Raw genomic sequence first — 23,564 nt, forward strand, 5'->3', positions numbered from 1 at the left:
ACGGACCGGTTGGTCAGACATGTTAAGCGCCGTCGTAAAATTCCCCGCACCGGAGGATGACTAATGTACACTCCCAGGCCTCCTGTCAGACCTGGACATTGGCTCCCAATAGGCTCACGGGTACCCGTGCATGTAAAATTCCACGGGTACCCGTGAAAATGACAAACCCCTTCGACAGCAAATCATACTTCACCATACATGTGACTGCGACAACTATGTGAGCTTGAATGATTCTAAACCCTCTTATGCTATGGTAATATCATCGACGACAGTAAACCAGTTTCTCACCACAGCAATTTCATTCCTCCTCACAAACACAACCATTGTCTCCGTCACTTCGACGAGGAACCCATTCATGCTAAGCCAATCGGAAGGGACACAAAAATGACGCGCGTAGTGGTCCGCCGCCAGCTCGATGGAACTAACCCAGTTGAATCTGTCGATAAATATAAGCTTAGAGCCAACCGAGCCCAAGACTTTGGCGAGATATCTAGCAATTCGCTTGACAGCGGCGTTGGGTGAAACTGAAGTGGACGTCTTTGCCAGCGGTGACGGTCGCAGGGAAAAGATTGGCGGGTCCAGTGGGTTCGCAGATGGCGAAGTCATAGCCAGGTACTGATCATCGAAGCAGAGAATGGCTGTCTCCGGAATTCCATCCACTTCCCAGATGTGTGAAGACCGAGACTTTGTGCCTGAATGAGGGACTCCAGTAAGCTCTGTAGTCGATTCGAGGCTGTCGGACCTGAAGGAAACAGGGCCGTTTGAATCGAGAAGAATGACTTGGCCAGCTTTCATCAACCATTTCCATGGCTTGACGGGGTCATGGACACCACTTAGTAGTACCATGATTTCTGGATCTTCATCTGCCGCAATATGTTGCCCTCGGATGAGTGATTTGACTCGTTTCCCATTCTCAGTGCTGAAAATGGAGATGGCGGATGGCGAGACTATAAAGAGTCGTTTGCTTTCCACGAAGAGTTGACTTATCGAGTCATCGTATTTGATACGGGCCAACGGCTCTCCAACGTCAGTAAACCTCCTGTTGGACATCTTGTGAACCATCACCGTGCTGGAATCATCAGCGCTCGCAATTAAGCCGCTATGAGAATCGAAGCTTAGATGGGTGATTGCCGCCCCCTGGCCATGGTTATAGAGTACGCGTAACTGTTGACCTGTCTGAGCATCGTAATGGCAGACTGAACCGTCATCTTTCCCACAAATGACGATTTCTCCTACTGATTGAACAGCACAAGAAGTGATCATTACAAGATCTCCGTCATCGGCCAGATTGATTTCTTTGGCTGTGGTGGATCGACCGTCGCTGTCGCTGTTCTGATCTGCAGGTTCTTGTCTTATCAACTCGGAAGGCTCCCAAACGTTGCACGTTGAACCACGTATGTCAATGAAACGTCGGCCGTCGACGCTCAGAGCTAAAGACTTAATCCCATCGTCAAAAGAATTGATACGATAGAGTAGCTTCAACGTATCGAACTCGAATAATTGGATATTCCCAGCTGAGTCCCCTGTTGCCAGGGTTTTGCCATCGGGGGAACAGGCCAGGACCTCGCCCCCTGCCATAGCTGATGCAATTACCACGTCCTCCTCTGGGTCAAACAAAATGAGTTCGCCGTCAAAGTAAGTCGCTGCCATCAACTTTATCCCTGGCCTTGAACAGAAAATAGCACTGAGAGCTGGGGCCTGCCTCACTTTCTTCGCGGGTTGACTGTCAGGGCGACGATTACAGTACCCAAAAAAGCATTCGTTCTCCAAGTCCCAGATCATGACCGAGGGCGCTCTGAAGACGATCGCCAAGAGGTTCAACTCTAGTGAAAAGGCAGCCCCTAAAGGTGCGCGCGCCACCATTGAGTGCTCGTTTGTCGAACCAGAAGCTTGGTCAACCAGGCTTGTGCTGCTTAAAAGAGCACCGCTGTCGATTTTCCAGGTCATCTTCTCGTTATTTCGTAGAACAGCTGAGACATGCTGATCAAGTCTGTCGAAACATAACGCGAGACACTGATTACCAGTGTCTTGCTTCAGTATCTGGTCGCCAGTATGAATGTTGAAAACTTGAATGCTCTTCATTGCCCCAGATGCTAGCATTCTTCCAGAATGGCTGAATTCAAGACTCTTGATATGTTCAAAGTGGTGCATGGTTCTCAGGACCTGGCAAGACGTTGTCTGGAAGACAACGATCAGCCCGGAGGAGTAGCCGACAGCATAGTGTCCGTCTCCATAAGCTGCGGCAGACGTCTGCTCTCCTGGCGCCACAAAACAGGATATTCTATCGTCCCAGGACTGATTCGAAAGTCCTTGTACCGTAATAGAATGTCTTGAGGTCCCAAACTGCTTGTAGACTGCCGAATCAGGCGGACAGAAAGGGGGAACAAGGTTGTGGATGGACCATGGCGCCATCAATAGTTGTCGTCCAAATTTCGATGCCAACCGAAGCAGATCGATGCTCCATGTAGCGATGATAGGGTGCTTATCATCTTCAAAAGAAGGATGCTTCGATAGGCGCCGCCTGAGGAAACCGTCCACTACCTTGGCTGTACGAACAAGGGGCTCAAGGTTTCCTGATTTGGCGACTAGCTCAATCCAGCGCAAGACATTTGATGATGTCACGAAGTCATGGAGCAACATGAACACGTCTCTGTCTCCAGAACTTGTGCCCCGCACGTGCTCGAAGAACGAGCTACAAGCGTAGGTTGCGAATGTGGAGGGTTCAGACAGAATTCGAGCGGCACTTGATCTTCGTCCTCTAGGTCCTTTCATTTCGTTCCCCAACAAGTATCCGAGACACACCTTCGCTAGTCTGCCGTGACAGTCGCTTGATTTGAGTGCGAATTCAGAATGGAGCTTCGGTTGCAGCAGAAAGTCCCTTGCGGTCTGGTGAATCATACGTACTCGATCTTTTGAGTCCACGTACACAAGGTGTCCACATGCGGATGCGACTTTCGAGGCCAGGTCAGGGATGGTATCTTGCTGGTCAAGTTGCAAAGCTTCGTCCAGCTCGCCAACTGTTAGTGGTCTTGATGAGAGCACTGTCCAGCGGATAATTGCTTTTGCAACTTCTCTTCCATACTGCACTTGCTCCATGCTCTTCAAAATTCTGGAGTACAAAGCATCCATGCCGACAGGAACACTATCGAGTATTCTCTGAATATCTTTGGGGGAGTACGCCTTGCGAAGCTCATCGACCACCAGCTTCACCCAGAGGAAGCAGCCGTCTGCCTTTCCGATGATCTGCTGGATAAGCTCTCGACGAGCAGAGTCATCTTTTTCTGGAAACAGATGCCTATTGGCCTCGATCATTGTGTGGATATCTTTCGCAGATTCCTCCTTGAGAAGCTGTTCATGGTGCATCCGAAGGCTTCCGGCACCAGGAGGCTGAGAAAGCACGGCGCTGGGCCGGGCCGTTACAAAGACACGCAACGGATATTCTTGCGGAATCTCTCCCAACATTTTTACGAGCTCATGGCGTTCCTCGCACTCATCCAAACCATCCAGAACCCAAAAGTAAGGTTGGAACAAGGGCGTTCGAAATATGCCACCCACAAATAATTTCTGCCATATTGCTCTGAAATTGGACTTCGCGAGCTGTGAGCCGTCCTCAATCATAGCTAGCAGGGTATCTCGGACGTAAATGTTGGACGACGCCATCTGGTAAGCGATGGATCGTAAGCAATAGCTTAAATCTGAGCCGACTTTGGAATCATGCGTGAAGAAAAAGTAGCTGCATGAGAAATTGGCGCCCTCCAGATGATCCTTGATGTGAGCCGACATGACTGACTTGCCCGATGCTGGATTTCCACTTAGCCAGTAGACATTTTGTGCCCCGGAGTCTCTCCACTCTTGGAATGTTGGCCTCTCCACCAACCAGTCGCAGGTGTTCTGAATTTTCAAGTAGCTGTGGTGTAAATATTGATCCTCTGGGGGTTGATGAATATCTAGAAAACTTTCAAGGCGCTGCTTGTGCTCTCGCTGCATGTCTGTCCTAGACCTGGACCCTGTTGTATAATCAGAATCGACGAGACCCCAGATGCCACGACGGGTTTGGGAAAGAAGTACATACAGCCTTCTGAAATCCCCTCAATTGCATGGGCGAAAGCATGACGGAGGATGAGGTAGTTTGAATCTTCCGGCGTATTAAACTTGCAGACACCTCGATGGTCAGCGTTAATGTAAGCCGCTCTTTCCCCCGCATATCCGAGGATTGCAGAGTCTTTCTCCACAATCAGGCTGCTTCGAATTCCAAGGTTCGTTGGCTCTGTCTCATAGAAAGAGTATAGACTCAATCGGTCGTGAATGTGGCGGAATTCGTCGTTGATGGACTCGATGGAGGGAGAATTCTTTCGAAGATCTGTCAGGTAAGAATGGTTTCCCAGAGACGCTGCGCGTAGCAAGTTGGAAAGCAGTTGTGCCGAATCAGCTCCTCTGTGAGGCGTTGCAACGAAGAACAAGGTATTGAATCGGTCTGATAGGCCGTGATATATAGGATCGCGCTTGGCAAGGATATATGCTTTCTTGATAACGAGGCCACCCATAGAATGACCAACCATGACTAGTGGAAGCTGTTGTTGGCACGATGGTACTGTTTTAGCATGGTTTTCACTGTATCAAGCGGAGTCTGAGAAAAGAGACCGGTGTAGGCTCGATAACGTCTTCCAAGAAGAGTGTGTCAACGTACAGTTGCATCGCGTCTGATCAAAGGAGAGTCGTCGAGAGCGCCAAGCAGTGACTTTCCAAAGTCATGGACGTTGAGGACGGTATCATGGGGTTGAGACCAGTCAGAGTTGTATCCGAAAGAGTGTATCCGAACATGTTTGAAATCGGTATCCCTAGGAAGCCATTCTTTGGGCCAAAAATGCAGAGGATCTTCAGACTTGCTCCAAGTCTTTCTCGAGCCACCTCGAAGCCCATGGACAAAAACGAAATCGACGATCGGCTCGGAAGGGCTTGAGAGGAGAACCAGCCCGTATGGCCCACGCACTTCTTCTGCTGTTTCCTTGTTGTACTGATTCGACCTCTGACTTCGAAAGGTCAAGGTTCGGGCCAAGCGGGAGGAAAACGTTGATGAGCCATTGCTTTCTTTCCGTAGTGGGGTCAACTATCGGTCACGATTTGTGTCAGATTCATTGATGCAGTAGAAGCTTGTAGGGGTCGTCTGTCTTTTCGCTGTGTATGAAATAGAACTGACCTTGTCCATGGCTTTGATGGCCGTATCATAGCATTATCGATGTAGTGTGGTCGAAATATCGCTGCAAGTCTGGTAATGGTGCGCCCGAGCTGGGTGGTGATTGCAGGTGTTGTGGTTTGCGTCAGCATTCACGGATGGATAAGATGGTAGTCACACAACGCACCTTGGACGACGCGACATCTTACTATCCCTGTTCGGATAACAGAGCCTTGCTTACAGTTAACTCCGCAGACTGTTTTGGCTTAGTGTTCTGAGGCAGTGTACTTCGGCATATGCAAGTCTGTAGGAGCAGTATGGCGCGCCGAATCAAATCTTGATTCGGGGCACCCCCTACACAATGCGATATCAGGCTGCTCCGTCTCAGCAAGTGAACGCCCCGCATGTGATAGGATTCCGTCACACCATATTTCAGCTTAGCCCCTTCATTTTCAAAGTGCAATTAAATTTATCGGATACTCGGCCTGAGGCTGACTGCATGGTTGTTCAAGCTCTTTCGGCGACCGCAACTTTGAGATCAGGGCAAGGCGGTAAAGCGGGGTTGCGATAATCAGCATTCTTAATCAGGCTCCGACTTCCCTCCCATGCCATTCTGCTTTTGACCGATATCCAAGTCGTTGAATCCTTTGGCAAGGCATGTCCGACGCGACTCACCAAACCTTCCGATGGCTGCATATGAGCAATTCACAGAGTATGATGTCGAACTGGAAGTCCCGGAGAAAGCTGTCCAGGAGCTTGACGAAAACGTGAGAAAGTGTATGTCTGAATCCTGGAACCCATGTAGAGAGCTGGGAACATGTTGAATTTGTAAGATAGTCCTGCCTGAGAGAGGCACCTTCAAGTCCATGATTCCGCATGGCCCAAGTTTCTGGGGTCGCACAGCACGCATCAACATTGTCGAGGAAGATGGCTCAGACACGGCCTATTTCATGAAGGTACATGACAGCCCTTCAGAATTTTCATATTAGAACTGAAATCATCGTCTCTAGGTATGTCATGGCCAACGAGGCCATGACATGATGCTCGGCGAATTTACATCCATGACGGCAGTGCATGGCGTTCTGCCTGAATGCTCTCCGCGCCCTATTGGTTGGGGCACCTACGAATCAGACGCTCGGTGTCACTTCTACTTGGCTACCTTTCATGAGATGGCCGAAGAACTGCCCGACATCAATGCGTTTGCTTGGAAGGTTGCGGAGCTTCACCTGAGGAGCGAATCCCCAAATGGAAAATTTGGGTTTCCCGTAATGACATTTAGCGGCAATGCTCCGCAAGACAACTCATGGACAGACACATGGGAGGCTTTCTTTACGAAAGCATTTACCCATATGATTCGCTTGGAAGGTGAGACCCAAGGCCAGAGTGAGGAGATGGACAAGCTTGCATCCACCCTTATCAGCAATGTCATTCCGAGACTTTTGCGTCCCCTGGAGATTGATGGCAAAACGGTGAAGCCTTGCTTGATCCATGGCGATCTCTGGTATGGGAACGCTTGCACAGACCTGACGACGGGAAACCCCATTGTATTCGATGCTTGCAGTCTCTATGGGCATCATGAGTGTGAGTTGACCATTTAACGCCCTAGCTTCAGACAGAAAGCTAATTAATTGATCAGATGAGCTTGGAACATGGCGCTCCCCTCATTATAGGATTGGGAAGCCTTATGTTAGAGCTTATCACCAGAAATATCCCAAGTCAGAACCCGTGGAGGACTGGGACGATCGGAATGCTCTTTACTCAATGCAAGGCCTTCCATTTGTAAGATTAATCAAAAGGCTAGTCTCGCTGATCCAGTATCTAGTATGTTCAATTTGCATGAGTCTGTCCTGTACGCTGGAACTCTCAGATGGCGCGGAATGTGAGTATAGTCATATTTCACTTGAATGTCGACCTCTCAACTAACCTAGTCTTCTCATCAGAGTGATGGGAGAGATGAAACGCCTCATCAACAAGTTTCCTGAGGGCTTTGACGGATGGCGAAGCCAGAACCCAACCAAGAAGACCGGGCGTGAAATTTGAGCGTTTGGGCCCCGATGTCATTCGTTAGACTCACCATCTCGACGAATGGTATTCCACAATCTGCAAATGAATAGATCATGTTAAATGTCGAAAGTGAAGATCGAATCAAGCGCAACTTGTCATGTCTCTAATTGGGGCCATCTCAAGCAGTATCTGATGCCATGTAATCAACTCCTGGTTGCTCCCTGCTGTCAAATTCTAAACCACGTCCACGTTGAGACACGCGGGACCGTACATCAAAAACCCTTTGTTTTACGATTCACTATTCCTGATCGAACGCTGCATCCATCGTTTAGAAAACCTACGATTTTTTAGCGAAGACTCCATGCCCAAGTTTTCTTTCTTACCTGCGCCCAAACTTCTGGCCCACATCTACCATTTTCCCAACCTCCCGGAAGCCCCACTTCTCATAGAAGCTTTTGACTCTGTTGTCTTCTTCTGGATCCTCAAGGACCGTCATAAAGGCCAACATTTGGTCAATCGCTCCACCCTCTTCTAGGGAACGGAGAAATTTCTCCATCAGTGCGCTCCCAACGCCTTGTTTAATTGCCCCAGTATGACAAATGATAGCCAGCTCAGCTGTGTGAGAATATCCAACTTTGTATCCGCGAAAAGGAAACGCATGAATGAACCCGAGAATACGTCCTGCGTGTTGACTCTGTTGCTGTGACCCGATGCCGCTGCCAATTGTAAGCGACTGAGGCATGTCAAGCTCGTGAGAAGCAACCGCAACGAGATATGGCAAATCTCGGGACGATATATTCTCATATTCGGCAATGAATGAAGTCAGAGATGGAGCGACATGGTGCATGTCAGTGGGGGTGTGCAATATGTAGTGGCTATAGATGGCATGGACCATGTCCATATCCTTAAGCGTCGCAGCTCGGACAATAACGGACATCTCAGGCCGAGGAATAGATGGAGTAAATGGTAATTATGCCAAGCATAGGACCGTAGATGAACACAGAGTGCCATCTAACTATCTACTGGTGGGAAAGGGCTTAAGTAACCCGGCGTTTATCTGCATAGCCCATCATGTGGCAGCCCTCTCTGGCAGAAACAAGATGGACGTGGACACATGAAGGGTTTCTTGTGCCAGTCTGACCTGCATATGTAGTGCATCCTCCTTTACTGCTTGTGTTCATGGCAATTGGTCACCATCGAAACTCCCGGCAGTAAGCATGATGTCGTCATTACATCATCGACCCATGATGAATCAATCGCAATCATACGTACCTTGAGTAATTGAGCGGTTTTCTGGCAACGCCCTTTTTCGATCTCTGGCCCGGCAATTCAAGTGCGGCTCAAAGTGCGGCTCGTTACTAGGGTATGTTAGCGAAGGGGAAACACCTAACTACAATGATCTTATGCAACCGTTCCGTGCGGGCAGCCAATGAAGGGCTCCCTCTGCTTTTGAACGGCTTATAAATACGTCGCGAGCGCTGCCAATGCCAATGACACGTATTGGTCTGTTATTGACGGCTGCGACGCCTGAGTATCTCAGGTTCATCCAGGATCGATTCGCTTCGAATCCGGTTGATACCCAATGTATGAACGAGACCAGGGTTCCACTCGATCTTGACAACGCTCAGCGGCCACTGGACACATACTAATCAGCTGCTATGATCGGACTCTCAAGACCCATGCAGACTTGTATATATCTCTAATTCTTCACCAAATACATCTTATCAATATGGGGTGTCCAAATGTTTAACCACAGCCTTTGCTGAACGATGAGAAAAGGCTAAATCGTGTAATGTCGACTAATGCTCACTCGCACTTTGTACTTATTTCATGTCACATGCTTGGGGGAGACCTAAGCTAGTTGCAACAGTTTTATTCATCCAATTGACCAGCTAGATCCCATAGCAAATCCGCTTTGTGATATCCTCGTCCTATCCGGCCGGTGTCATTGAGCTTTTGCCATTTTTCCTGCTGCGTTGGGTATCGCATAAGCTGCATTGCAATTGATTTAATAACGTACATCCAAGCGGGCCTTGATGATCTATATTTCCGTTGCCGTCATCGCGTCTTACCTCCACAAGGATTTGTGAGACTCTATACGATTTGATCCTGCTCATTGGCAGTCGCTGCGCGATTCCGGCCAATGGATCTTGGCAGTGAGCCGTAATCAACCCCACATGGTACCATACATCAGCGTATAAAACATACCTTACGTATCATCAATCGGCTGACACCGGCTGTTTTTCGGTTCTGCCTTGCTGCCATGAGGACACTTCGCAAGGACGCATTTGGCTTCTGAGTGATTGTTCCCAGCCACAGCTTAAGAAGGCAGACATCAGTCGGGCTATCAACAGTCCATCCAAATTTCCTTTCAAGCTTAGGGAGCACGGATCGAAAGACAACATCTATTCACATTTGGGATACAGACCCATACGGCCACTCATTCACAAAGAAAGTTCTTTCGCTAATGGCCATGGAAGGGTTGGTCCTATTTACATTGCTGCTGAGATGCAAACCTTGACTGACGGTTTCGGCTCCAGACTTCATGAAGATACGCAAAAGAAGCCCGTGTTGTCCATGACCACGGTTGACGATTTCTCGGACTGCGATATCTGCTCCGCAATCTGGAGCAGACTTGGCGATTCTTCCGACAACGCAAAGAAGACACCACTCAATATCGGCTCTTTTGAGGAGGCACTGCATACCAATTGCAAAAGGCATAAGCGTTGAGTGGTTCAAGAAGTTTTGCGATGGAAAACGTCAAACTGAACAAAATCAAACTGGCCGTCCCCGGAAGGCATCGAAGGATGTTGGCATTCATCGTCCTCGACCAGGCGTCCTTGACTTGACAGAATCCATCGAAAGTTTCGGCTGGGATGCCGAACTTTGCCTCGTTAGAAGGGATTCTGTGAAAAATCATCCCGGCATCGCTCGTCTCCTGGACCCCAAATGGGTTGATTTGAGCGTCATCAACCACTGGCTGGAACAATGTGTGTCCTCTCATGGCACAAAGTGCGAAAATCCGGTGAAGATATGGCCATATCGCCCGGCCTGGGTTACACTCAGCAACTGCAGTAGAGGCTATCTCTGCAGCTGGTGATTATATCCCTGCCTTCCTTATCCTCAGTGGCTCTATTCATATGAGCAGATGGTATGAGATCAAGGACCTGGAGGCGGATACAGTGATTGGGGTATCGTCAACTGGTTATACAAATGACCAGTTATCCCTGGATTGGATCAAGCACTTTGACACACACTCAAGGAATCGAACCCAAGGCCAAAAGAGGCTTCTCTTGATCGATGGGTATGGCTCTCATCATACGGTTGAGTTCCTACAGTACTGCGAGGATCATAATATCCTCCCATTTGGCCTTCCTCCTCACTCAACCCATGTCCTCCAGCCTCTGGACGTTGTGGTATTTCAGCCTCTCAAGCACTACCACAGCCTAGCAATTGATGCAATAGTCCGGGAGGGCTGCACCAACATCACCAAGCTAGAGTTCCTCAGCTTTATACAGTCAATCCGCAAGCAGGCCTTCAAACAGTCTACTATTATTTCTGCTTTTAAGAAGACTGGGATCAACCCATATAACCCACAGGTAGTGCTGGAGAAGATTGCTGTTCGGGAGGGCACACCACCAAAGCCAACTACACCACCTAATAGAGGATTGGACTCCTCACCCTTCAGTACTCCTATAACTATCAGGAAACTCCGAAGAGTAGCTGATAGGCTATCTGAGGCCTCAGAGATCATCCACGACCAGATCCATGAGTTGACTGGAGAGGTATCACCATTTAGCCAGAACCTGGATCGCTTCATTAGAGGGGCTTTAACCCAAGGGTCTGAACTGATCCAGATCAAGAGGGATCTTTCAAGAACCAACTTAGCTGAACAAGTCCGAAAGGCTCGTCGACAGGCAAGAAACAGCCAACTTAAACAGGAGGGGTTATTCGAGTAAGAGATGGGAGGAGTATGGTGAAGCAGAGGCAGGATAATGAGTATACAAAGGCCCTTGGGGTTATTAAGTCAGCTGAGCAAAAGATCCGCCAAACCGCCAAAAAGGGGGCTTTTGAGGCTGCCAAAAAGGCTCGCATGATGAGGAAAGATGGGAGATTGCAGCTGCTATATATAGTTGATGATGGGGGTTGCGGCCGCTGGCTAAAGAGAGGTTGAAAGTGGGAATAGTTACAATTGATGCTTTTCTGGACATCTGGCCGATCTGGACATATGGGTGTTCAGCACCCACTTTAGTGGGTGACGAGTCCCGAGTTCCAATTAAAGTGGGGGCGGGCACGAGTAGATCGGTTCATTTCGCTAAATCAGGTCTTGAATTCGCTTGCCAGGATTCTTGGCCTAAATGAAACGTCGTCTAGTACGCGACAATTTAGGCTCTGAATCCCCTTTAACCTCTGTACTGGCTACGCAAGACCGCGACACGTTCTATTCACCGCGTATCAACCGGCTAATTTAATGAGATGGAGGGAGACATTCTCCCGAGCGTCCAGCTATCAATTATCGACGACGCGCAGCTTTTAGTTTGTTCTCGGGACGACTGCCGTATTGCTCTATCGCCGACTCCGAGCGGTGTGACCGAGCACCTACGCTCGCGGCATCAGATACCAGCAGAGAGGCGCAAACAGGTAACCTATACACTACGGCGTTCAGATCTGCGCCTGAAGGAGCCTACTTCTGTTGAACCACGACCCGACGGCGTTCTTATTGATAGCCGGCTCCGATGTTACGATGGATTCCTTTGCGATCTCTGCCCGTTCCGCACCATCAGCAAGCCGATGATGGCGCGGCATCTCAGTAGAGAGCACTTTCGGGCGACTACTGGAAGGTGGGCAAGGAGTCACGCTACAACTGCCTCGTCGTACATGCCCGTATACTTACAGGCTTGGGTTCGTAACCCGCCCCGGTCGCAGTACTGGACTGTTTCACTGGCTGATGCTGCCACGACGGAAGTCAGGCCCGTTGGACGCGATGAAGAGCTGCGTCACTTACACGACGTCCTGGCGCGCGAAGAAGCGTTCCGTCGGCGGATCAGCCGTACCCAAGGGAGAGTGCCTTGCTCTGCTGCCCAGGGGGCGTCTTCCAACAACACAGCAGCAGCATACACAGAACTTCGACCCTGGCTAGAGCGGACGGGATGGGAGCGGGTGTATGCCAACGTGGACCGTCAGCTTCTCTACTCGCTGACTCTACGGCCAGTAGAGCGTTCCTATCGCCCTCTTCTTCTGTCGGCAGGCCTGTCGCAGCATGACAACAATATCGTTAGCCCTGCTGATGACGAGGCCAAGATTGCAGCGCTCTGCCACGCGGCGTACAATTTCATCAGTCGATGCGAAGAAACGGCAAAAACGTCCAGCAGAAACTCACTCTGCTGGCTACGTAATGTGCACCCGAGCAACTGCAACCCGAAGCCCTTTACGCTTGTGGCAAAGAAGAACACCCGAGAACGTTACGTTTCCGTGCTCCAAAGGTTTGTGTCGCTGATCTTCCGGGTCTATCGGTTATCAGCAAATCTCCGACGAGACGCAGCCGGCGTGTCCCTCACGAAAGAGCACTGGGTTGCCTGTGGGAAGGTCTGGAACCACCCTGGTCTGAACATGAAAACTCCTCAACGTGGGGAATGGGAGAGTCTGAACACAGGTATCACCGCAGACTGCGCATGCGAAGATATGGGGGAAGTCAGCGAGAGGGATGGTTGGGAAGAGGATGGCAGCGATCTTGACGACCAGCAATCACTAGCCAGCAGCAGTGACGACGAGGGTTCTCAGTTCAGCGATGTTGAAGAGTCTTTTTGCGACGATAGCAGTCAGAACGAATGTGATAGCAGTACCAACACGCAATATCCAAGTACAGAGTAGAGTAGAGTAGAGTAGAGTAGAGTAGAGGTAGACGCCGCCCACGGCCCCGGCCCCCTCGGGTTAGGGCCAGCCTTTGGGGGGGGGAGGGAGGAGGGAAGGAGGGAGGGAGGGAGGAGAGGCTTAGGGACGTAGGTCATCATTATCGAAGCTTTTGCTTTGTGCCACAGTTGGTTGCCTTGTCCAGGTCGTACCATTAGATTGAATAGTAAGAATATGGTATCTACGGTAGTTCTATATTAAGTACCTACTATTACACTACGTAATGATGAAACCAGTGACTATATTATCTTGACGTTACCTAGGTATAAAAGCCTTTAGGTGTTTCCATCTGCCCCTAGGATAAAACAGAGATATGCCCCCAGGTGCACAACTGAGATATGCCCCCAGGTGCAGAACAGAGATTTGCCCCCAGGTGCAGAACAAGATATGCCCCCAGGTGCAGAACAGAGATATGCCCCCAGGTGCAGAACAGAGATTTGCCCCCAGGTGCAGAACTGAGATATGCCCCCAGGGGCAAAACTGATCATCTGCCCCCAGGTGCAGAACTGAGATATGCCCCCAGGGGCAGAACAGAGATTTGCCCCCAGGTGCAGAACAGAGATATGCCCCCAGGGGCAAAACTGATCATCTGCCCCCAGGGGCAGAACAAGATATGCCCCCAGGTGCAGAACAAGATATGCCCCCAGGTGCAAAAGAAGATATGCCCCCAGGTGCAGAACTGATCATCTGCCCCCAGGTGCAGAACAAGATATGCCCCCAGGGGCAAAACAAGATATGCCCCCAGGACAAAACAGAGATATGCATAGTTACCTTATTATGAGGAGTCTGTTTGCTACGCGCGCGTGCGTCCAGCCCACGGAAAGCTCCCTAAGGTAAAAACCTCATACTGAGGACTTAAGCTAAAACACATCGTTGAAATAAAAAGAGGACGATAATAGATAATTACCTGAACGCGGTAACTATATGTAGAGATTCAAGAAAAGAAGCCTTTACATCAACATAAATAAAGAAGGATAAGGAGGAGTTGCACCTAGAGCAGCAGCAGGCATGACGGACGAGCGCGAACGGAGGATAGAGAAGAGTAAAAGGAACCTATAGAGGAAGACAGGAAGAAGAAGAAGAAGAGGAAGACAGGAAGAAGAAGAAGAGGAAAAAGGACGCGACCAGAACAATAAGGACGCGACCAGAACAATAAGGACGCGACCAGAACAGTACGGTCGACAACAGGCTGTCAATAGACCGAATAGGTAGCTAAAACGCGTTAAACTAAACGGGTATAGCGTCGCAAAAAGCAATACCTTGCCTAACGCGTTTAGAGAGGATGCACCGTATAGCCATAAGATGCGTTACATTCTCCTTGCTAGTAGCAGGCAAACCGACACCAATAAAGATAAGCATAGTAAGGAAGGAAGGTAAAGGAGCTATTACGACGCATAAGAATACTACTTGAAGTAAGGTAGATAGATAACGGAAGAGGGGGGATAAGAAGTTGGGTATATGGTGGTAAGGGGAGAGTGGTTATCAACATGGGGAGGCAGAGCAGGGGCGTACGTGGGGCTACTGATGGAGCGAGGGAGACTGCAGCGCAGCTCGCCGGCAGATATGGGGATTAGTAATTCCGCTTCCGCGCGTGATGCTTCAACTGCACCCAGCCAGCAGTCAAAGAGAGCAGCGTCAAAGGAGGCATATCGCAGCAGGCACACCACCACACTAGAGTAAGAGTAGATACGTAGGTAGAAAATGATTCATAGAATGTTGTTTTAGTAGTTGTTAGGTTCTTATATTGATATAGTGAAGTACGGCTATGTGATGAATAAAAGTGTATAATTGAATGTAAAAGTAAGAGCAAAGTGAAGATGAAATAATGGTAGGCAAAGCTTTTTCTCCCACAACGAACTGCTTGCAACAACATACTAGAGCTTTCCTAACCTTGAGCAATTCAACTACAGCTAGCATATGCGCGCATATAAAAGGACTGTTGACGAGCTGGGCCTGGGAGGCAGTAATTTACACTACGGTGAAATATAGTATGTTGTATAATTGTAAACTAGTGTAGCCTGAAGCTGACTAGATGGGTCTTTCCCTACTAGATAAGCGCTTTATCTGTTTGATCTAGGGAATCGACTGGATGGAGGTGTTAAGGACAGGTAGAAGTGCCGAGACGGGCTCTAGCCAGACCAAGATAAGGTGAATGGCTATAGTATAGCTCCTCCTAACATGCAAGCTCACACGATGAAGGTGAATCCTATCCACAACCCTAGGGTGTTCAATACTAGATAGGGCCAGCGCTTGCTCTCAAAGCCTGCCCTCAAAGCCTGCCCTCAAAGCCTGCCCTCAAAGCCTGCCCTCAAAGCCGGCTATAGGAAGCCAGCGGCGGAGCGGACCCGGCGGCGACCCACCCGGAGGCATCGCGCTCCATACGTCGGTAGCCCAAGGCGACCAATCAGCAGGCAGAGACCCCTACCAGCACCTGCCCGGTCCCAGACCCTTTAACATGGTCGTATATAATAAAAGCCTAGGCTAACCTATACCTACCTTATCAGAACCCTAGAGGAAACCAACCATCACCACCATAATACTATAGACGATAATAATAGAGAAGAAGCGGAAGAGAAGGGCAAGGGACGCTGCCGAGGCGGCGCCTAACCGAAAACGCTAGACGAAAGAGGATGCCTTCCTTGGCGAGAGCGAATTAGTCCGGGAGCGCGCCAGGCCCTACCTACTCGCCGTGGCTAAGATGTTAGTCGATATGCTCGGGATAAGGTAGAGCGTCGGCAGGAACCGCCCGCTCGAGGTAGGGTATGCTTGCGAATTAAAGGAGGTTTTAAGAGGAGCGGTCTAGAACGCCGCGCCTTAGAATACTGTATCCTCGTACTCTATAGCGCCGAAGAGGTCCGCCGTATATAAAGCGCGTAGCCAGGGAGCGACCGGGGCAGTAAGGACGACTTTCTCGGCTGGGCCGTGGTGAACGGTAGTACGCCCGAGGTGATAGTAGGCCAGTACCGTATCGAGGCCCTCCGGGCGTATATGAAGGAGACGGGCGGGTCGGCGTCGGACCTATGGTGGACGTACGAGCTCTATGACCAAGGTGGGTAACCAACCGGTACCGCCCACGGGTAAGCGGGCGCGGCGGGAAGGCTAACGGCAGCTAGACCGCCTACCATCCGACCTCAACCTCAAGTTACGAGTCAACCGGAGGGACCTAAGCCAAGCCGATACCCACGGCCAGATCTGGACGTAGCTGGTATTGATCGGCCGTAACGCCGAAGGGCCGCTCCGGCGCGGGCATGTCAACGGTGATCTCAAGCTCGTAGAGGCGCTACGGCTGGGTAGCGAGAAGGGTTTCCCGATACGAAGGCTGGTTACGCTATAGAACCACTAAAGATGGCGGGATATGACGATAAGATAGTGCCGTATAAGGCTGGGCCTCGAGACCTTTAGTATCTCGACGTTCGAATGGATGGCCCGGCTCCGGGTCGACGATTACTGGTTTTCGATGCTAGATACGGTGCTCCGTACTATCGAGGCCCTGCCGCTCGATGGGTGCGGCGAACCCGGGTAGGCCGACTGGCACCGGATGGCAGCAGGTCTCGGAGGGGTCGGCCGACCACGGGACGTAGTAGAATCCTTTTTCTTCAAGGACGAGGGCGGCCGTCGCGCCCGGCGGGACGAAGGCCTGCTTGTATTCCTAGACGATGTTAGATACGGCGCCGTATACGAGGCTATTACGGCCGCTCCTAAGCTTGCCTTCCCCGACCTACGGCGCTTCCTCCGCACCAAGAAGGCCGACGTATAAATAGCGGTCCGTATCCTCTAGCATACCATCGCCTAGATCGACCAGGATAGCGCCGTCGCTGTTAATAAGGTAAACCTTAAGACCCAGAATAAGCTATTACTACGAGAGCACCTACTAGACGCGCTCGGTAAGATCGGCCGGTCTCGCGGCGTCAAGGGCTATACCGCCTTAGCAGCGGCGGCGCAATAGCTACAGTAGCGCGTCCTCAACTTTGTCCGGGATCACATCGACGAGTTTACCATAACGGAGGAGGCTAAGACGCTTATTAACAATAATATGTCACTCGTTAATAGTCCGGCCTATACCGACCGGTTTACCCTCGACTCCTGGGCCTGCCTTCTGCGCCTTGTAAGGCGTGACACCGACATAGACGGCTATATACTCCGCCCGGAGTAGTAGACCGCCCACGCGACGCGCCAGAGAGGGCATTAGAAACAGGTCTTAGCGCTAGTACGGACATTTTATGTAGATGTGTTCCGGCTAGCCGCCGACCGCCCCGGGCTACATAACGCCGCTATACGTTCAGACCTCCAACGTAAGATCGAGGCGCTCATCGTAGGCCTCCCCAACGACGCATCAATGCTAAGCAGCCGCACCGCCGAGTCACCACCCCCTAGCCCGGGAGGCACCATCGCGGATTCTAACGCCGGCGATACCGAACCCGTAGAAGGTAATACTAATAGCCAAGCCGAACCGAAACTACCGGAACCCCCGGTAGGCATACGTAGCCGTTACCGGTTCGGGTAGGACGACGTAGCCTCGTCGCTATCAACCGCCTCCCTATCAGAGAGAGGCTCGCCGCCCTCAGAAGCCCAAGGGTCGCTAGAGCCGACGGTCGATATAGGTAGCCGCAGTAGTAATAGCGAGGGTAGCGCCAGGAAGCATCTCCCCCACTAGAAGCTAGGCACCAGAGCCGGAATACCAACAGACCCAGGAAGGCGCCGAGGGGCCAAGATGCGGTAAGAATATAATATCAGGTTTTCAGGCCCATACCGGGACGAATATAGGAGTAGGCACCGCTCAACAGCTTCGATAAAGGGTGGGCAAGACTGGCCTACAGCAAGTCCGGGATGTGTAGATATAAGAACAGGGGGCCGCCCCACGTAATCAATAACCGATCGTCCGATACGGCGCAAAAGAAGAGCCCTGCGCGTCACATCACATCTGCCGGGTTATCACCACCACACAAACCGACTAGCATCTTATCTCCGCCCAACCACTAGTGTTTTGCCTTTATAGTGCTGTAAGGGAAGACCCAGGCGAAGACCTGTAGAGCTATGTATCCCGCCAGGGGTACAGCCGCCCAGGCCACTAATTCGAGCCTATATGGTCTCAGTAAAAACCCAGCGTAGCATTCGATCCAACGTGAAGCCAGGTATATTATCTATATCTATATAAGGAAAAGAAAGATCGGTAAGAAATAGGACCTGCGAGGAGGCGGCCCGCTATCTCATATCGGCGACAGCTCTGCACCCAGGGGCATAACCGCAGGTCCTCTATATCAGATGCGGCACGGATCGATCCGGGCCCCAAGCCACTGTCAGACGTCGTCTGGCAACAGGAGGGATTTGGTGCTGCCGCCTCTGTGTGTATAAGACTGGTCTATAGGATATTATGGTGAACGGGAGAGGAGCCAGGCCTCTCTCCCTTCCTGGGCATATATTACAGCTGGGAGGGTAGAGAGGCACTACTATGTAGTCTGTTGGCTGTAGACGAGAGGCTATGTAAACCCGACGTTTATTGATATTCTCTCTAGCTTATACGATAAATATAGAGAAGTGGTTTGCTATACTATCGCGTTATAACTAGTCCCCCAATACTGCTAACCGCATACCAAGCCAGATCACATTCATGCTATTGCTACGATGTCTACCGCACATGAGGAAGACGACTACCCTGACGACCTGTATGAGGACGAGCCGTCTGACGCCAACCAGCCCATGACCCTCGGCCGCGACGAACTATTTGCCAACGACCAGGACCCGCCTCAACAGCAAGACAACCGCCAGAGATGGGCGGTAGACCACTCTTTAGGCTACCATAAGTTCCGAGGTATGTCTCCTATGCGTGAACCCGGGCCAACAGAGCTAATACTGTTTACGACGTCTTTAGCGCAGCGCTTTATCAATAAGGTACTCGGCAGCGACTTCGAGCCGGCCGACGCCCTTAAGATTCTCTAGGAGAAGTATATGATCGATTACGGATCCCGCTCGGCGGGCGGGGCGCAGGCCAGGCCAACGGACGCCTTCTTCCCGCTATTCTTCCTCGACTTCCTCAGCATCGTCGGCAAGCCAGGGCGCCCGATCACGAGGCGCGATAGCCCGATATTCGATAATATAACCGTCTTTTTTTAGAAGTACGGGGCTCCTTACGGTACGAAGTATATCGGCGGGATCCCATTCGATATTACCGGACGCACGTTCAGGATCGCCTAGGCCGCCATTAGAGAGATCTGGTTTATCGTTATGTATCCGGTCGGGGGCGAGACGGCCGATCCCGCCGCCTCGGCGGCGACGGCGGCGGGGGGCCAGCGCGAGAGGGAGCTGGCCGGGGAACGGAGCGGGATGGCCGGCGGGCTGGCGCGGTAGCTAGCAGCCTATATCACGGGCGTCTTCTAGTCGCCCGAGCTGCTGGGTGAAGGGGTTGAGCCGTGCTGGCGACCCGGGGGCAGGCATAGCTAGCGTATAAGCTCTACCCGCTGGACGGCGTTCTAAGAGCTCTTTATGGACGGCTGGATAACCTGGGCCGGCAGCCACCCTGCGGAGTCCTACTGGCGGCGGCACGAGCCGGCCTTCCACGCGTACGACTATGGCGCCAATATTGAGATCGAGGTCGGTAAAAGTATATATAACCTTCCGCGCGAGAGATACGTCTACCTGGACGAGGACAGCGAGGAGGACCGGGGGTCTAACGACGAAGACGAAGTGGAGGACGACGCCCGGCGTAGCCTTGACAGTCTCTTCATCAACGAGGGGCCGGATGGCCTTGCCGTAGAAGGAGGCGGCAGCCCTAGCGGCTCTGCCAACGGCCCCCAATACCGGCAGATGATCGGGGAGAGCGAGGGGCTGCAGAAGCTGATCACGGAGCTCGGCGCCCGCTTTAGGCCGGAGAACATCACCGCCCTCTCGTACGCCCTTGCCGTCTGCCTCCATAGCGAGTCAGGCGATTCCAGACGCGCTATCTCCTCGCGGACCGGAATATACTGGGCCGCGAGTTCCCTATAATAGCGACTATACCTTTTACCCGCAGGCCTTCCACCCACATATAAGAACTTCTCCTCTAACCGCTCGCCGGCGTTCTTCGATTCGCTATATACCGCTATAAGGGGTAATATAAGTGACCGGAACGAAGGCACCGACGTACTATCGTTCGGATATTTCTAGGGCTACTCTAATACCAAGAGGAGCGTGCGCCATAGCCCGAACGATCTCCTATTACTAAGGGTTTTATAACGGGGGCGCTTACGGCGCCGACGGCCTGTACCTCGGCTACGACGTATACAAGAGATAAGCAAGAGTGGCTACTATATATCATCCGCGGGCACGCCACGCAAGAGAACCCGGAGTAGTCTAAGCCGTTCGTACGAGAGCATAACCAGATAAACGTCGCCGTCGATAACGAGGAGGTCGCATACCGGATAGAGCAGGTCATATCGCTCAACGTAGGGCATATAGTCAGCGCCGAGCGCACGTTTAAGGCCGTTATCCGCCCTATCTTCCAGCTTATCCGCTTCTTCCTCCTAGAGCACGAGTCGTACGTGCATATATTCCGGTCTATACCCCTCGAGGTCTTTCCCCGCATCGTATCTACCTACTGCCGCCTCTTCGAGCTGGCGCTTAACAAAATGGAGCGGCGTTACGTGCGGGAGGGCGAGCGCGGGCTCGACCTGGCTTCCTCCAAGGCCGTTACCGTACTTGACCGGCTCGGCGAGTACCTCTTCACGGGAAACGAGCGGCACCTACCGAAGACGGTGCTGCGGCCGCTGGGCACTATAGATAGCCTCCGCACGGGGGCGTAGCCGTATATCGACCCGGCCGTGCTGGACCTCGGCTCGTCGGGGTCGGGTAGGACCGTCATCCACGTAGGCCGGTGGCCGCGCTCGGCAGAGACGAGGAGGCTCGTGCTGCTCCACGTGCGCGAGCTGCAGCACCACTACGGCGTCCGCATAGCATCCAGCCGAGAGGCGGCCATCTGGTTCGACCAGCTGGGCGAGAGCGCCCTCGGCAGCCGGTCTGCCGTGGCCGACTTCACGGCGGAGCTGCTGCGCGAGCTGTAGATCCCGTAGACCAAGTTCTTCATCACCCGGCAGCTACGCCGCAGACTGCGGGAGGGGCCGAGGCCGACGACGGCCAGCCCGTCACAACCGAGCAGGTCGAGGCGTGCAGCCGCGCCGTCACCGCGTGGGAGACGTCGTCCGACGCGTTTACCTGCAAAGCGCTGCAGCAGCTCGTTAGAGGTCTCATGCCAGGCGGCGCCCGCGTGGCGATAACACTGTCCAGGACGCGCACTCGGCACGACTTCGCCGCCGAGCTGGTACGCGTTGTCGCAAGTGAGAAGGGGAGAGAGGCAGTGGCGCCGTCCAAGGCGACATGCCAGACCAGCTGCAAGCCGCCATGGCCGTCGGGCTCGGGCATGAGGAGTGGTCGCCGTGCTGGGGGCCGTATACTTGCGCCGGGATAGAGTGGGTCCCCGATGCCGTGCGGGGCCGGCTAACGTTAAGGACAGTCGTCCGTTTATGCGGCCGGGAAGGCACACGGCCGGCGCTAACCGGGCCGGCCGGGTCGCTACGGCGCGCGGCACAGGAGGCGCAGATCAAGCACGAGAAGGCAATAAAAGACCGGGCGCTCCGTCAAGCGCAAGGAAGGATCGATTTCGGCTGCGCCTTCCCTTTTACAGACATCCCCAGCGTCGTTCAGTCAGGGTTCAACCAAGCTAAGACGATCTTCTCCGGGAAAGGCGACATTAAGGTGCTAGACCACTACCAGCTTGCGATGAACTGCCTGGCCGAGAACATCGACGACCCCCTCTGCTGCCTCATGCTGATGATCACGCTCACGGTATGCTCGTCGTCGGAAACGCCAGAAGTGGCGCAAGGGTCGCGGGAGTTTAGCATGCAGCAAAAAGGAAAGACCCCGGGCAGCTCGCGCTCGTCATGGTCACGCGGATATATGGTTCCTCTACCCCAGGTTATTCCCGTGGGCAAAGAATTCCGGAGGGACAGCCTATGACGTAGGGGAGATGACGAAGAAGATCGGTAGGTCACAGTGGGAGCTATTCATCTAACAAACGCAATGCTAATAATAGGCTACAAGAGCATAAGGGCTGCAGCAACCGGATGCTGCAGGCGGTCGGTTGGGTCACCTCGAAGAGCAAGCGCGACAGCCCGCGAAACACGGACCTGCAATTGCGGTCGCAGGAGGAGCTTCTCGAAACGCTGCGGGGCTTGCAGTTAGCCATCAAGCGACCCGAGGACTTCATTGGCATAATATTCCATAGTCAGGACGACATTTGGGTAGAGCGGTGTGGGAGCCTTGTCAACCGTGCAGCATAAGGAGCACAAAGGATACAGCAACCGGATGCTATAGGAGCTATAATAGGTCATATCGAAGAGCAACCGCGATAGTCTACGAAACACAGACCTGCAGCTGCAACCCCGGGAGGAGCTACTAAGGACGCTTTGAGAGCTAAGGTCTGCTCTCCGGCGTCGAGGAGACTTTATCTGTATAGTCTTTTGTAGCCGGGATAGAATCTGGGTGGAGCGTTGTGCGAGTATTATCAAGTAGGGAGGTAGAGAGGTTCTAGAGTAGCACAGGTACAATAATACTTCATACAGAGCGGACCGGCCATTACGAAGTAAAGACGGCTTGTAGTTAGAAACCCGGTCCTGGAGATCGAGAAAGAAAATCCACTACTATAGCTGATTTGTATTTTGTCAGCTACCTAATAAACGCCCAATAATGATGGCAGTACCAACGCGTGCTCTAGAGGCGCCCAACCCAGCCTCCACTCAAAGTAGGCACTCAGTGCTGCCATTCAATGTATGCGCTTGCTGCCGAAAGCAAGACCCACGGCCCGCTCAGTCGTCCATGCCGTCCAACTCGTCATCGTCCACATCCTGGACGCCGCGATAGAGGACAACGTAGCCGAAGTAGGACGGGCCATCCTCGTGGGAGGTAGCCGCCATTGGCGCGTCGACGGCATAGCTTGTAAAGATGGCGACGTATTCCGTAAGGGTCTTCTCGGCGCCAGTACTGGGGTTGATGACTCTCTCCAGAGCGAAGGCGAAGCTCAAGCCCTTGTTACGTATGACGAAGTGATCGACCCTGAGGACCGGGCCGTTAAGCTGGACAATAGGCATTGCTACAGGTTGTTTATTCCTAAGCAAGGGTTAGACGTGCGGCCGAGCGGATGGGCATAAAGCTTGTCCATCTTAGCAAACATAAGCTCGACGGCTACGCCCATCCTAATGAGCCCATTATCAAGCCTAAAGGCGGATACCAGCTCGCCAGCCACTTCGCCATATAGTACTACCTCAAGCCAGTCATCTATAGCATTCAAGTTAAGCATAATAGGTAACCCTCAATAGCGAAAGTAGACGGCTTCATTATAGACCATCATGAGACTCCTCTGTCCAACGTGGTATATGGCGAGAAGGGTCGTATTGACGCCTGGGGCCACAAGGGATCATAAGGGATCTCTGGGATGCTTGGCTGGCAAGCA

The 23,564-nt window shown here is 52.1% G+C and overlaps 7 protein-coding genes across 7 annotated transcripts; 3 read left to right on the forward strand and 4 right to left on the reverse strand.

Moving 5' to 3' along the window:
* Positions 1 to 99: 99 nt before the first annotated feature.
* Positions 100 to 5,311, reverse strand: BDP81DRAFT_55296 (uncharacterized protein). Its single transcript, XM_060595977.1, has 4 exons — positions 5,198 to 5,311; positions 4,688 to 5,107; positions 4,073 to 4,571; positions 100 to 4,007 (listed from the first exon to the last, which is right to left on the reverse strand). The coding sequence occupies exons 1-4, from the start codon at positions 5,204 to 5,206 to the stop codon at positions 244 to 246; spliced, it is 4,692 nt and encodes a 1,563-aa protein (XP_060443573.1). The 5' UTR covers positions 5,207 to 5,311; the 3' UTR covers positions 100 to 243.
* Positions 5,312 to 6,040: 729 nt separating this feature from the next.
* Positions 6,041 to 7,498, forward strand: BDP81DRAFT_55316 (Fructosamine/Ketosamine-3-kinase). Its single transcript, XM_060595978.1, has 4 exons — positions 6,041 to 6,754; positions 6,810 to 6,936; positions 6,996 to 7,052; positions 7,114 to 7,498. The coding sequence occupies exons 1-4, from the start codon at positions 6,211 to 6,213 to the stop codon at positions 7,211 to 7,213; spliced, it is 828 nt and encodes a 275-aa protein (XP_060443574.1). The 5' UTR covers positions 6,041 to 6,210; the 3' UTR covers positions 7,214 to 7,498.
* A 64-nt stretch (positions 7,499 to 7,562) lies between these two features.
* Positions 7,563 to 8,114, reverse strand: BDP81DRAFT_274119 (acetyltransferase; the record flags this gene model as incomplete). The annotated part of the gene is made up of 2 exons (XM_060582955.1): positions 7,563 to 7,871; positions 7,941 to 8,114. Coding segments are annotated over 2 exons (483 nt in total), but the record flags the coding sequence as incomplete, so codon positions are not given.
* Positions 8,115 to 11,595: 3,481 nt separating this feature from the next.
* On the forward strand, positions 11,596 to 13,126 carry BDP81DRAFT_432330 (uncharacterized protein). The gene has a single exon (XM_060590771.1). It carries the CDS (start codon positions 11,654 to 11,656, stop codon positions 13,046 to 13,048), a length of 1,395 nt encoding a protein of 464 aa, XP_060443576.1. The 5' UTR covers positions 11,596 to 11,653; the 3' UTR covers positions 13,049 to 13,126.
* Positions 13,127 to 13,209: 83 nt separating this feature from the next.
* On the reverse strand, positions 13,210 to 14,083 carry BDP81DRAFT_55456 (uncharacterized protein). The gene is made up of 2 exons (XM_060595979.1): positions 13,768 to 14,083; positions 13,210 to 13,668 (listed from the first exon to the last, which is right to left on the reverse strand). Exons 1-2 carry the CDS (start codon positions 13,850 to 13,852, stop codon positions 13,343 to 13,345), a joined length of 411 nt encoding a protein of 136 aa, XP_060443577.1. The 5' UTR covers positions 13,853 to 14,083; the 3' UTR covers positions 13,210 to 13,342.
* A 7,488-nt stretch (positions 14,084 to 21,571) lies between these two features.
* On the forward strand, positions 21,572 to 22,772 carry BDP81DRAFT_432337 (uncharacterized protein; the record flags this gene model as incomplete). The annotated part of the gene is made up of 3 exons (XM_060590772.1): positions 21,572 to 21,948; positions 22,031 to 22,098; positions 22,157 to 22,772. Coding segments are annotated over 3 exons (684 nt in total), but the record flags the coding sequence as incomplete, so codon positions are not given.
* A 148-nt stretch (positions 22,773 to 22,920) lies between these two features.
* BDP81DRAFT_396190 (uncharacterized protein) lies at positions 22,921 to 23,306 on the reverse strand (the record flags this gene model as incomplete). Its single annotated transcript, XM_060588153.1, has 2 exons — positions 22,921 to 23,221; positions 23,284 to 23,306. The coding sequence occupies 2 exons, from the start codon at positions 23,304 to 23,306 to the stop codon at positions 22,921 to 22,923; spliced, it is 324 nt and encodes a 107-aa protein (XP_060443579.1).
* Between the last annotated feature and the right edge of the window lie 258 nt (positions 23,307 to 23,564).

This window comes from Colletotrichum phormii (genome assembly GCF_030913505.1).
Source record: "Colletotrichum phormii strain CBS 102054 chromosome Unknown BDP81scaffold_14, whole genome shotgun sequence".
Taxonomy (NCBI): Eukaryota; Fungi; Ascomycota; class Sordariomycetes; order Glomerellales; family Glomerellaceae; genus Colletotrichum; species Colletotrichum phormii.